General features: G+C 42.9%; 1 protein-coding gene across 1 annotated transcript in view; it reads left to right on the top strand.

Moving 5' to 3' along the window:
• LOC133979436 (uncharacterized) overlaps nucleotides 1–12,039 on the top strand; it is a 1,726,912-nt gene that overhangs the window by 10,748 nt on the left and 1,704,125 nt on the right. The window contains exons 4-6 of the mRNA XM_062417946.1: nucleotides 7,814–7,984; nucleotides 8,899–9,072; nucleotides 9,223–9,399. Coding sequence (XP_062273930.1) covers nucleotides 7,814–7,984; nucleotides 8,899–9,072; nucleotides 9,223–9,399 — 522 coding nt within the window. The remainder of the gene's footprint in view (nucleotides 1–7,813; nucleotides 7,985–8,898; nucleotides 9,073–9,222; nucleotides 9,400–12,039) is intronic.

Genomic DNA, 12,039 nt, shown 5'->3' with positions numbered 1-12,039 from the left:
ATTCAGCTCACCAACAGCCTCATGTAGTTCTCTCTCTGCTCCAATAAAATTTGTTCCATTGTCAGATCGGATGTGAATGACTTGACCTCTCCTGCTGATAAAGCGTCGTATTGCATTAATGCAAGCGTCTGTTTCCAACGAGTTTGCCACTTCTAGATGAACTGCTCGGCTGGCCATACAGGTGAATAACACTCCATACCTCTTGCAAGTTGCTCTCCCTCTTTTTATCCCCACAGGACCAAAATAATCAACGTCAATCGACGTTTGTGAACGGAGGCAGATCTGGAACAATTCTCTCCTTAGGAAGATCCGCCATCTTCTGTTCCATGGCCCTGCCATTAAGGCGTCTGCAATAACTGCACTGGGATATGATCTTCCTCACAGCCGCATTGGCATTAGTTATCCAGTATTTCCTCCTGAGTGTAGATAGTGTATGGTTCCGCCCACTGTGTCCCAGTAGTTGGTGCACGTTCCTGAGAAGAAGCTTGGAGATATGCTGCTCCTTAGAAAGGATGAGGGGATGTTTTTCCTCTGACGGCATCGCTCCTTTGCTTAATCTCCCTCCCACTCTTAAGAGTCCATTTTCCAAAATGGGATCCAGCTTGTAAATGGAACTTTGTTTGCTTACTGTGTGCTTCTCAGACAACAGTGAGGAAATTTCAAGTGCAAACCTTTGCTGCTGACAGTAGCAAATGACAGCTAGCTCAGCCTCGTCCAAATCCTTTGGTGTAAGGACACTGCTCTGCTGTTTAACAGTAGCCCTTTTTCCTCCCACTTGACCAGTCTGCGGTCCAGAGGCCTTTCGCTGACGACTGAGCTCCAACAGATGACCTTTCAACCTTAGGAACCAAGCCACTGCCACTTTAAGTCTTCTCCAACATGAAAAGTAACTTATGAGATGATCAGTAGCATTCAGTGCATCATGAACAGTGACATTCATATAGGCCTCCTTCCTGACCTCTGGATCATCAGAATCCATCCTGACATCATGATTACTTACTGGCCAATCTGCCTCAGACTTCCAAAGAAAACTGGGTCCCTGCAGCCAGCTATGATTTTTTAGAAACTCTGACACTTTCATCCCCCGTGATGCAACATTGGCCGGATTGTCTTTGGTGCCAATATGTCTCCATTGAGCAGGGCTTGAGATTTCTCGTATGGCTGAGATCCTATTTGCCACAAACGTGTGAAATCGGCGATCTTCATTATTGATGTATTTCAACACTGACGTGCTGTCCGTCCAAAACACAGACTCATCCAGCTGGATTTGAAGCTCGGCCTTTAGCATGGCATCCACTTTGGCAGCTAGGACGGCAGCAGTTAATTCCAATCTTGGGATTGTTAGAGCCTTTAAAGGTGTGACTCTGGCTTTGCCCAGAAGGAACGTAACATGATCCTCACCTCTGGAGTTCTTCAGCCTGATGTAACTTACAGTGCCATAGCCATCTTTGCTGGTATCTGCAAAGTGATGCAGTTGGCTACATATGAGGTCACCAAAGTTTTCCAGCTTTAAACAGCGTTCAGCTTTGAATGATGACAACAGCGTGACCTCCTGTAACCACGCTTCCCATTGCTGCAAGATGTCTGGTGGTATTGCATCATCCCATCCACAGTTTCTTCTACAGAGCTCCTGTTGTAGCATCTTAGCAGACAGAGTGACTGGCGACAGAAATCCCAGAGGATCATATACAGAGCTGATTGTAGACAACATCCCCCGTCGGGTTAGAGACTGCTGTTTGAATTCCATCTTGAACTTAAATGAGTCTGACTCTACGCACCAGAGCAGACCCAGAGCTCTCTCAATGGGAAGTTTGTCTCTATCCAGATCAAGCTCTTTTAGATCCTTTGCCCTCTGATCTTCAGCAATGGTCTGCAGCACTGAACGACTGTTACTCACCCACTTCTCCAAGACAAATCCACCTCTCTTACACAGAGCGCTAAGCTCTTTGACTCGTTGCTTTGCTGCCTTCTCAGAGCTCAAACTCAGCAAACAGTCATCCACATAAAAGTTTTGTTTAACAGCTTGAACAGTTTCTGCAGAAAAGTCAGAGCTATTATCATCAGCAGTTTTCCTTAGCGCATAGCTAGCGCAACTGGGTGAGGACACGGCCCCAAACATGTGCACTGTCATCCTGTAGACTGCTAGTTCTTTGCTGAGGTCTCCCTCCGGCCACCAGAGAAAGCGCAGAAAGTCTCTGTCTTCTTCTGCCACCTTCACCTGATAAAACATTGCCTGGATGTCACCCATACATGCCACAGGTTCCTGTCTGAAACGAGTGAGGACTCCAAGCAGTGAACTGGTAAGATTTGGCCCTTGCAACAGTTCGCTGTTCAATGACGTGCCTTGATATGTGGCTCCACCATCCAATACCACTCGAAGAGAACCCTTTTTGGGATGATAGACACCGTGGTGGGGTATGTACCACACCTTTCCTGGTCTGCCTTGCGTCTGTTCCAGAGGCACCTTTTCTGCATAGCCCTTTTCAATGACATCATTTAGACAACTTGAATATTCTTTGTGAAATTCTGGGTTGCTCATAAACCTTTTCCTGAGTCCAAGTATCCTTTGCTTTGCTACTTTAAAGCTGTTTGGCAGGTGAGCATCCAGTCTCTTGAAGGGCAACCTAAGGCAGTATCTCTCTTCCTGTAGAGTTGCAGAGGATTCCATAATTTCCATAAACTTTATGTCTTCTCTAGACATCTCTTTGTCCTCTGAAGGCCGTTCATTAAAATCATGCTTATACTGATTGTTCAGCATGATTTCCAAATTAGACACTGAAATACGATTCACCACAACAGAGGAAGGCTTCATTTCATTACTGCATTTTCCATTTAAAGGCCCATTTATAACCCAGCCCAACACTGTTCTTATAGCGTATGGACCGTGTCCACAACTGTTCACCACTTCCCATGGTTCCAATAACCTGGGAGCATTGGTTCCTATCAGTAGGTCCACATTGGCCTTTATGGAAAAGATGTGAACCTTGGACAAATAAGGCCACCTTTCCAAATCAGCAGCAGTCACCATGTTGTCTGGAGTGACTGGCATCTCCTTCTGTGTGAGAACTTCAGGCAAAGGGAAAAAACGTTTTCCTGCAAGATCTGCAACCTCCATTCCAGACACAGCAAAAGTGGGAACAACCTTTTCCTGTCCCATCGTTTTCAAAAGAAAATGTGTTCTTTTTCCTGTGATGATCAATCGCTGCATAAGATGCTCAGTGCAAAATGTGGCTGTACTCCCAGGGTCTAAGAATGCGTATGTGTGAATGATTTCATTTCCTTTTGTAGATTTGACCTGCACTGGGACAATGGAGAGAATGCAACGGTCATTACCGGCCCCTGTGCGTCCACATACCTGGGAAGAAGTTGATGGATTTTCCTCAGGTGGCTCCGATGTGCGTTACGACTCAACATTGGTCTTTGGAATATGAAGTGCAGTGGGATGTTGTTGTTCACAAACCTCACAGACCAAGCATTTCTTACAGTCACGGCTTATGTGTCCAACCTTTAAACAACCAAATCATATTCCTTTTTCCTTTAGGAACCAGATCTTTTCTCTATGCTTTTTACGTTGGAACTGTTGGCATTTCTCCAAGAGGTGAGCACGTGTACAGCAAGAACAATACAATATGTCCTGTCTCTTTGCATTGCTTGTGTGAGCATTTTCTTCAGATGAGTTGACAGGCATTACTGTAGTGGCAAAACTACTTCCTTTCCCTCTGAATGATTTTGTTTGCATTTTGAATTTGTTGCAGGGTTTTGAAGCAGTTACATTCTGTGGTACAGGTGGTTCAAGATTTCCAAAAATTGGATCAGAAAGGATCCTCACTTGTTTCTCCAAAAATGCAACAACATCAACAAAATGTGCCCTTTGATTGTATTTTTCCATTATATCGTGAGCAACAGCTCTCCACCTTTCACAATATTTATATGGTAATTTACAGACCACTGTTTTCATATTGCTTGGCATGTCCATTTCCTGCATATGAGGAAGCTCTTCCATCACATTACAGCATCCACGTAGAAACAAACCATAGGCTTGCAACGATTTAACATCCTCTGATTTTATTGCTGGCCAGGTTAAAGCTTTTTCAATATATGCATTAGCAATCTTATACTCATTACCAAAATGTTCCTGAAGCAGAGCTTTAGCCACAATTAATCCACGTTCAGGATCCATGTGTTGACAACTTTGCACTAGTTCCCTAGGTTGCCCTCTGGTGAACTGTTCCAGGTAATACAAGCAGTCAGCCTTACTTGCTTTGTCCTCCACGCCTTGTTCAAATGAGTTTATGAAGGCTTTGTATTGAAATGGATCTCCCTCAAAGACAGGTATGTCACGTGGTGGCAGAGAGAGCAGGCGTTGTTGGTTCACCAAAGAGGCTGTGATTTCATTTTGTTTGCACATAATACTCACAATATCACCAAGTGGAGTCTGATAATTTTGTCCATGATTCAAGTGTTGTCCGTTTTGTGTCACCCAAGCAGCTCTTTGATCATGCTGTGATGTTTCCACAGATGACATTTTTTTTATTGTGTTTTGTTTGCATATCTATTGAGTGCCTTTGATTTTGTTGCATTGACCAATCCACTTGCTTTTGTGTTTCACAGGCTGCAGGCTCATACTCCTTGACCAATGGGTTGAGTGTTTGTGGTGCCAGTTTCCTTTTTTCCCTTTCAAAATAAGAGTTCATACCATCTGTTGCCTGAGAGAGCCTTTGTCCATCCATAGCTTGTAAAGCTGCCAACATAGCATCAGATGCAGCAAGTTCTGTCTCCAATTCGAGCAATTCCTTTTTCCTTTTTATTTTTTGCTCTTGTTCCTCCAGTGCATGTCGTTCCTTTATGGCTGCCATTCGATCCATGATTGCAGCCTTTTGTGCTGTTGCTTTTATTTTTACAGAGGAAGCAGTGCTTGACCTGTGGCTTGTGAAACTTTTGTCTGAATTTTTACCCACATTAGAAACACTGTCATTTGGATTTATACCATCATGTTCAACACCTTTATCACCATTATTCTCAATTTCAGACACTTGATTTTCATTTGATTTCACCCACATTTGAACTTCATCAATAAATTCATCATTGAACATCATTTTAGCCTTGAACCATGTTTCATGCCTTTCCTGTTCCTCCTGTGGCAACAAAATCATCACAGAATCATGCATACATCTTATTTCATCACACAGTTCAATAAACCCATGTAGAGAACCTTTTACCTCAGACATTTTAATTCTTGCGGGTGCAAGCGGCCGAAATGAGCTTCCTCCGTAGGGTGGCTGGGCTCTCCCTTAGAGATAGGGTGAGAAGCTCGGCCATCCGGGAGGAGCTCGGAGTAGACCCGCTGCTCCTCCGCGTTGAGAAGAGCCAGATGAGGTGGCTCGGGCATCTAGTTAGGATGCCTCCCGGACGCCTCCCGGGTGAGGTGTTCAGGGCACGTCCCACCGGTAGGAGACCCCGGGGAAGACCCAGGACACGCTGGAGAGACTATGTCTCTCGGCTGGCCTGGGAACGCCTCGGGATCCCCCGGGAAGAGCTGGACGAAGTGGCTGGGGAGAGGGAAGTCTGGGTTTCCCTGCTTAGGCTGCTGCCCCCGCGACCCGACCCCGGATAAGCGGAAAGAAGAAGGATGGATGGATGGATGGATTTTAATTCTTTGCATAGACTCTTGTATTGATTTCCTTAAAGCACTTGCTTTGTTTAGTTTAACCTTTCGAACAGTTTGTAGTCGGTCGATCTTGTCTGCGAGTCCTTTAACGGAAAGTTTGACCACTCGTTGGCTTTTCCGTGTGTCGCTACCGCCGGCGGCCACAGAGTCCAGTTTGCCGGCAGCAACTGGCGCATGGACACCCGACGATGTGTCCACATTAGTCCCCAAGTCCTCCATTTAAAGTCCGACAGTCCACAACATGTCAATCAAACCCAGTCAAATGTTTTTTCACTTCAGCAACCAATGCATTGGGATTACGCCCATACGTGTGCACACTTTTAGATTAGATGGCCATCTCTTATCAATGGTAGCCCTACCTTACCTATGGCTGAAGACTGTGGCCGTGAGAAGTTCTTCGGCGTTATCACCGGCGTCTCCTCGCCCGATCCTCCTCGAGTTGGGTCTCCTCACCGGCGTGTCCAGTCGGCAGGTGAGCAGCTGACGCTCAGCTGATGCGCCGATCGTCCCCCAAGGCCTGTACCATGGCTCTCTGTTCCTCGTGTCCACCACCAAACGCAACAAAGGACCAATTTCCAACCTTTTCTTCGCGTTTAACACCAACACGGGAACAAAAAGTCCAACTTGCCGCTCCAGCAACTGTTGTCGATCTTTCAGACAGTTTTTGACTTTAATTGTAGAAGCTAAGCCAATGCTTTAAGCCACTGAGGCATTTCAACAGGAAACTTATTGACACGCTTTGATTTTGCATAACGGATGAATGAGAGTCCAGTTGCTTTTTAGTATAGATGCAAACAATTCCATTTATTTGACATCTTATGCTTTTAAGTCATACATTATCTCATATACGTATCCGCATGAAGCATACCGTGCGCAGCGCAGCACAGCACAGCACAGAGAAGCGGTCAAAAACTGTTTTTCCCTCTTCCGGTTGGAAAACACCTGACGAGCCCCCAAAAGGTTACACATTATATAGGCTGAACCGCCATGGACCATCATCGGACCATGACACACAAGACAATTAACATCAAATCTGCTCTTACAGACGGTAATGTGACTGGCCTGGCTACCACCCCATCCCTCTGCTCAGCACGAGTAAAACTAACCGGCTGCCTTTTAGTCTCACCAGTCGGATGACCTAAGCGGCTCTCCGCTGCCGAAAGCTCATCCTCTCCCTAACCCCAAACTGGGACACATCCCCAGGAGCCGGCAAACTTAACACTCCCCTACCCAACAAACCCTCCAAAATAACGGCTTTAAGCTCCGCTTTCAGGGGAGACCTTGACACAACAATCCCGTAATAATCCGCGATCACATGCAAGTCACTCTTTTTAAACTTAACCAACACAGTCAGAGACGGGTTGGATGGAAACACACCAATGTCAAACGTTGCCATGTCCCCCCACACACCTTGGGAAGAGCCACACACACAGTAACCCACACAGCAACGCGTATGCTGCTGAAGCCTGAAAAAAAAACAGCACCACCGGAGACAAACACGGCAAATATAATGTCAGAGACAGCAATGGTGCCACAGAAGAAAGAAACCTCCCCAGAACCTGCCTAACTTACCTATCTACCTTCTGGGGTGTGCCGGGCTCGAGGCGTCTTACAGGCATAAACGTCAGTGGCCGAAACCCTGACAAGCCAGCCCCCTTTGGAGAATACAAATCCCCGGCCGGAGTTAACCCCGAAAATAAAAAAGGCAAAACAACAAAAGAGCGTCCGTTGGAAAGGCCGATTACTCAGCCCAGCTGGGCACTCATTTGACTGGGGAAGCCACGCACTTCGCCACCGCATCAATATCCCGGACGAGCCTGTTACGACCCAAAAAGCTGAACTGGGAGTGTTCTGGTAGCTTACTGGTCTGTGCTTTGATTCTGGTGCTGGACCTTTGTTGCATGTCATTCTCTGTCTCTCTCTCCTCTTGTTTCCTGTTTATCTCTCACCTGTCCATTAAAGGAATAAAATGCCTCAGAAAACAAAGATTTAAAATATTCAAAAAGATGATCTGAACCACTGATGTGAAGATCAAATGTTCATCAAAATAGTGAATGTCAAACTGTTTCATCATCAAATGCATGAAGTAAATATAAAGTGTCCTCTTTCATGATAACATATGTTGTAATATATGTGTCATTACAGACTAAAGGACTGTGAACTCTCAGAGACTCACTATGAAGTTTTGGCCTCAGCTCTGAAGTCCAACCCTCATCTGACACATCTGGACCTGAGTGAGAACAGGCTGTTTGATTCAGCAGTGAAGTGTCTGTCTGCTGGACTGGAGAGTCCAAACTGTAGACTGAAGACTCTGATGTGAGTTCACTGACTTTAGCTTTGGTAGATTTTTTTCTATTTATTAAATTCAAATCCTTCAGTGAAGTTTCAAATGTTTGGTTCATAATTTTCAGGATTAGCTGAACACAAATCTGTAGAATGTAAATGTTTTCAGGAATTTAAAATCCACAGTCTTGTTGTGAGTAAAAATGACTTCCAGAGTTTAAACTAATATGAGGCTTCAGCAGTCTGAGTTCCACATATCAAGTAAGTGTGTTTGTGTTTCTTGAGTATTTCCTTGCTGAGCTGCAGTGGAGGGATCCAAACTCAAAGAGGGAATTTAGAAGGACATTAGAGGTTGTGGTTGAGGTTTTATTACAGCAGCATTTTATCACAACATATATCAGTATTTTAAAGTTATCAGTGAATGCAGTAAAGTTATTATTACATGATATATAATCAGACATACAGGTAATACCTGATTTTACTCAGCAGGCTTTAAAATAAGATCTGAATCATTTTGATGTGTTTCTGAATTGAACTGTATTTATTCTATTAGTAACAACCTGTAAACAGTTTTCATGCCTTTACAGCACTTTGTAAACTTGTGTTTAAAACGTGCAGATGAAGGATTATAATAAGTATTGTTATTAATTATTAAATGTTATTTAAATGTGTGAGTGTGTTGAACCGAGCAATGGTGACTAACTTTTTATTTTAAAGAGGGAAGTGGTGTTACATGGTGTTGTTTTGAAGTCTTTCCATTAAATGAATAAAATGCCTCAGAAAACAAAGATTTAAAATATTCAAAAAGATGATCTGAACCACTGATGTGAAGATCAAATGTTCATCAAAATAGTGAATGTCAAACTGTTTCATCATCAAATGCATGAAGTAAATATAAAGTGTCCTCTTTCATGATAACATATGTTGTAATATATGTGTCATTACAGACTTTCTAACTGTGGACTCTCAAAGACTCACTGTGAAGTTTTGGCCTCAGCTCTGAAGTCCAACCCCTCCCATCTGACACATCTGGACCTGAGTAACAACAATCTGTATGATCCAGGAGTGAAGCGTCTGTCTGCTGGACTGGAGAGTCCAAACTGTAGACTGGAGACTCTGAGGTAAGTTCACCGACTGTAGCTTTGGTAGATTTTTTTCTATTCAGCTGTTTGAAGTTTACATTTTCTAAACTTCTACATTTAAATCTTCTTCAGCTCTGAACAGATTATGAACTTTGTTTTCTAAACTGACTTCATTTATTCTTTACTCAGATTGGAGCACTGCAGTTTGTCAAAGATCAGCTGTGATTATCTGGCCTCAGCTCTGAAGTCCAACTCCTCCCATCTCAGAGAGCTGGATCTGAGAGAAAACAACAAGCTGCAGGATTCAGACATGAAGCAGCTGATTGATCTTCAGCAGAGTCCAGACTGCAGACTGGAGACTCTGAGGTCAGTAGAGAGTTGGAGTCAGTCTGTGCTGGTTTCAGCAGTTTAGTATTAAACACAGTCAGTATCAAAGCAAAGATCCAGTATTTCCTGGTGAACCTCCAACCTTCTCAGTGCTGCTTTCCTCAGTGAAGCTGTGAGAGGAGAATGGTGACAGGCTTCAGGATTGGACAGAAAGACAGAGAGAGAGAGAACAGTCAGTCAATCAGATGAGCCAGAAGCTTGTTGTGATCATGTGTTTGAGTTGATGTGAAGACAACTGTTGTTGTTGTGTTGATGTCTGCAGGAAATAAAGCTGGATTACAGCTGACAGCCTTACAAGATGTATAGAGACAGTGATCCTCATCATCAAACTGTCACACCATCAAATCTGATCTCAAAGTGTTTGTTCTCTCATTTCAACACTAAACTATTGATCAGTTCATCTTTGTCAGAGCTCTAAGATCAGTCTGACTGCAGCCTGCAAATCACTGGCTCTGATTTCACACAAGCATCATTACGTTTAGTAACCATGTGGTCTTTATACAGACCAGAACCTCTGCTGAAGTCCAGGAATCACAGCAGCTGTTTAGCTGAGAGCTCTGACTGATTGTCATGTGATGATTTAACAGCAGGAAACATCTTCAAATCCCACAGAGACTCTGTAGCTTTAAACTTTGATAAGAGTTGACATGTATCAGCAGTAAATCCATCAGTAAACTGATGAGTGAATGTCTCTGTTTCTGCAGTAATGATGTGTTCATGACTCTCAGGACTTTATTTCCTCTGTGTACTTGAGTGAAATCTGCAGAGGAAACACACTTGATAGTAAAAGTGTGTGCAGGTGTGTGAGCTTGGAGCTCAGTGTGTTCACTCCAACACGTTAACATGAGAGCTGAAAGGAAGCAAGCTACACTGCACAGCTGTTCCACTTCTGGTCTGAACAGGACTGAAGTCCCTGCTGCTCTTCATACTGGATGTGCTGCATCACTGACTGACAGCTGATGAAGTGAGTCTCACTAAACACTCATTTATCTCCTCTGTTCTTTCTTCTTCTCTCATCAGATGGAAGGATTGATCTCTGTCAGAGTGAGAGTGAACATCCAGGAGTGTTGAGAGAGGATCAGCTGGATCCTGATAATCCATCTGGAGTCTGGATCTGGATTTTGTCGTCTTCACTTAAGTCTCTTAACTGACTACAAACTGAACAGGTACCTCTGGATTTAGCTGAAATCAGCTTTTAGCCCTTTTAATAAGCTCACAGTCATCAAGCGTTCCCAAACATCTGTCCTCTCAGGGAATATCTCTGCCTGAACTCTCCTGCAGCTCCTAAATATCGGCACACACAGGAATCATTCACCAAGTTTGGAAAGTTGATCAAAAGGTAGGAGCAGAGATGTGTCACTCTGATCATTTTTGGACAGTTAGGAGTGATTTCCTGCTCTGAGACGCTTGATAAATACGAGCCCAGATGTGACAGATGTGACAGATTTAATGTTCACTCATTTCATTCAGTTCAATTCTGAAATAATTTCTCATTGGTCAGAAAACCTGCATGCAGGTCCAATCATATCCTGGTTCTGTTGATAACAACATCAAGCCTGTGCTGAGACACTTTGTATTGTTTGATTCCAGTCTAAGTTTTGATGATCATATCAGCAGCTGGTCCAGTCCTGTTTTCACCATTAAAACATATTACAATATCTATAAAACTAACACAGAACACTGCTGCTGTCACACTTTAACTCCAACCAGGAACAGAGATCATATTATTCCATTTCTATCATCACTTCACTGGTTAACTGTTTGTTTTAGGATTGATTTGAAAGATTTGATCACTTTTAAAGGCTCCAGATGACATTTCAGAGTCTCTGTGTGTAAATATTAAAGGTATCCAGCTTTTATATGTGTGAGGGGTCGATTCGTATTTCAAGACCCCCCCAATTTATTTTGTGTAATTGTATTCATTCATCAGTTCCATTTGGATAGTTTTGTTCTCTTCTGCTCATATCTATGCACTACTTCTGTTAATAATGTGACACGACACAGACTCTCAAACTGTGAGAAACAATAATTGGGTCATTAACCTTTGATGTGTGTGAAGCACATACATGTAAATATTGACACTAATGTTGTTAACGTTGCTTTCTGAATCGATCTTATTCATTTATGTTTCTTCATTCTGTTACATTGTTCATTTATCACATTTCCAACAGATTTTATAGCTTAATTGATTGAAGGTTTAATTACTGTGTAAACTGAGATCTTATTATTATCATATTGTTCATGTTGATGTTTGTTATGTAGTCACACTGTTACCTGTGTTTTTGTTCACCAGAGGTCATAAATATGTTATTGTGTACTAACCATAATCATTTATATTACTTCATCAGTGTATAATTGAAACATCTATTATTTACTGTTATGGTCATGTAGTGTAACTTTACTAAACAGAAATAATTCACTACATTTAGCTTTATGTTACATTTAATGATTTATTCTTTTATGTTTATTTAGACCACACATATATATACTGCTATAATAACTATGTGTCCGACCTTTTGGAAATAAACACACTAAAAGACTCTCTGACTGGAACCATGTCCACAGTGTACCGACCCACACCAGATGTAAAGGACATTAACATAGTGCATGCTGGTTTTT

Source organism: Scomber scombrus, chromosome 4 (genome assembly GCF_963691925.1).
Source record: "Scomber scombrus chromosome 4, fScoSco1.1, whole genome shotgun sequence".
Lineage (NCBI taxonomy): Eukaryota > Metazoa > Chordata > Actinopteri > Scombriformes > Scombridae > Scomber > Scomber scombrus.
The sequence above is the reverse complement of the archived record's forward strand: the minus strand, read 5'-3'. Positions and strand labels throughout refer to the sequence as shown.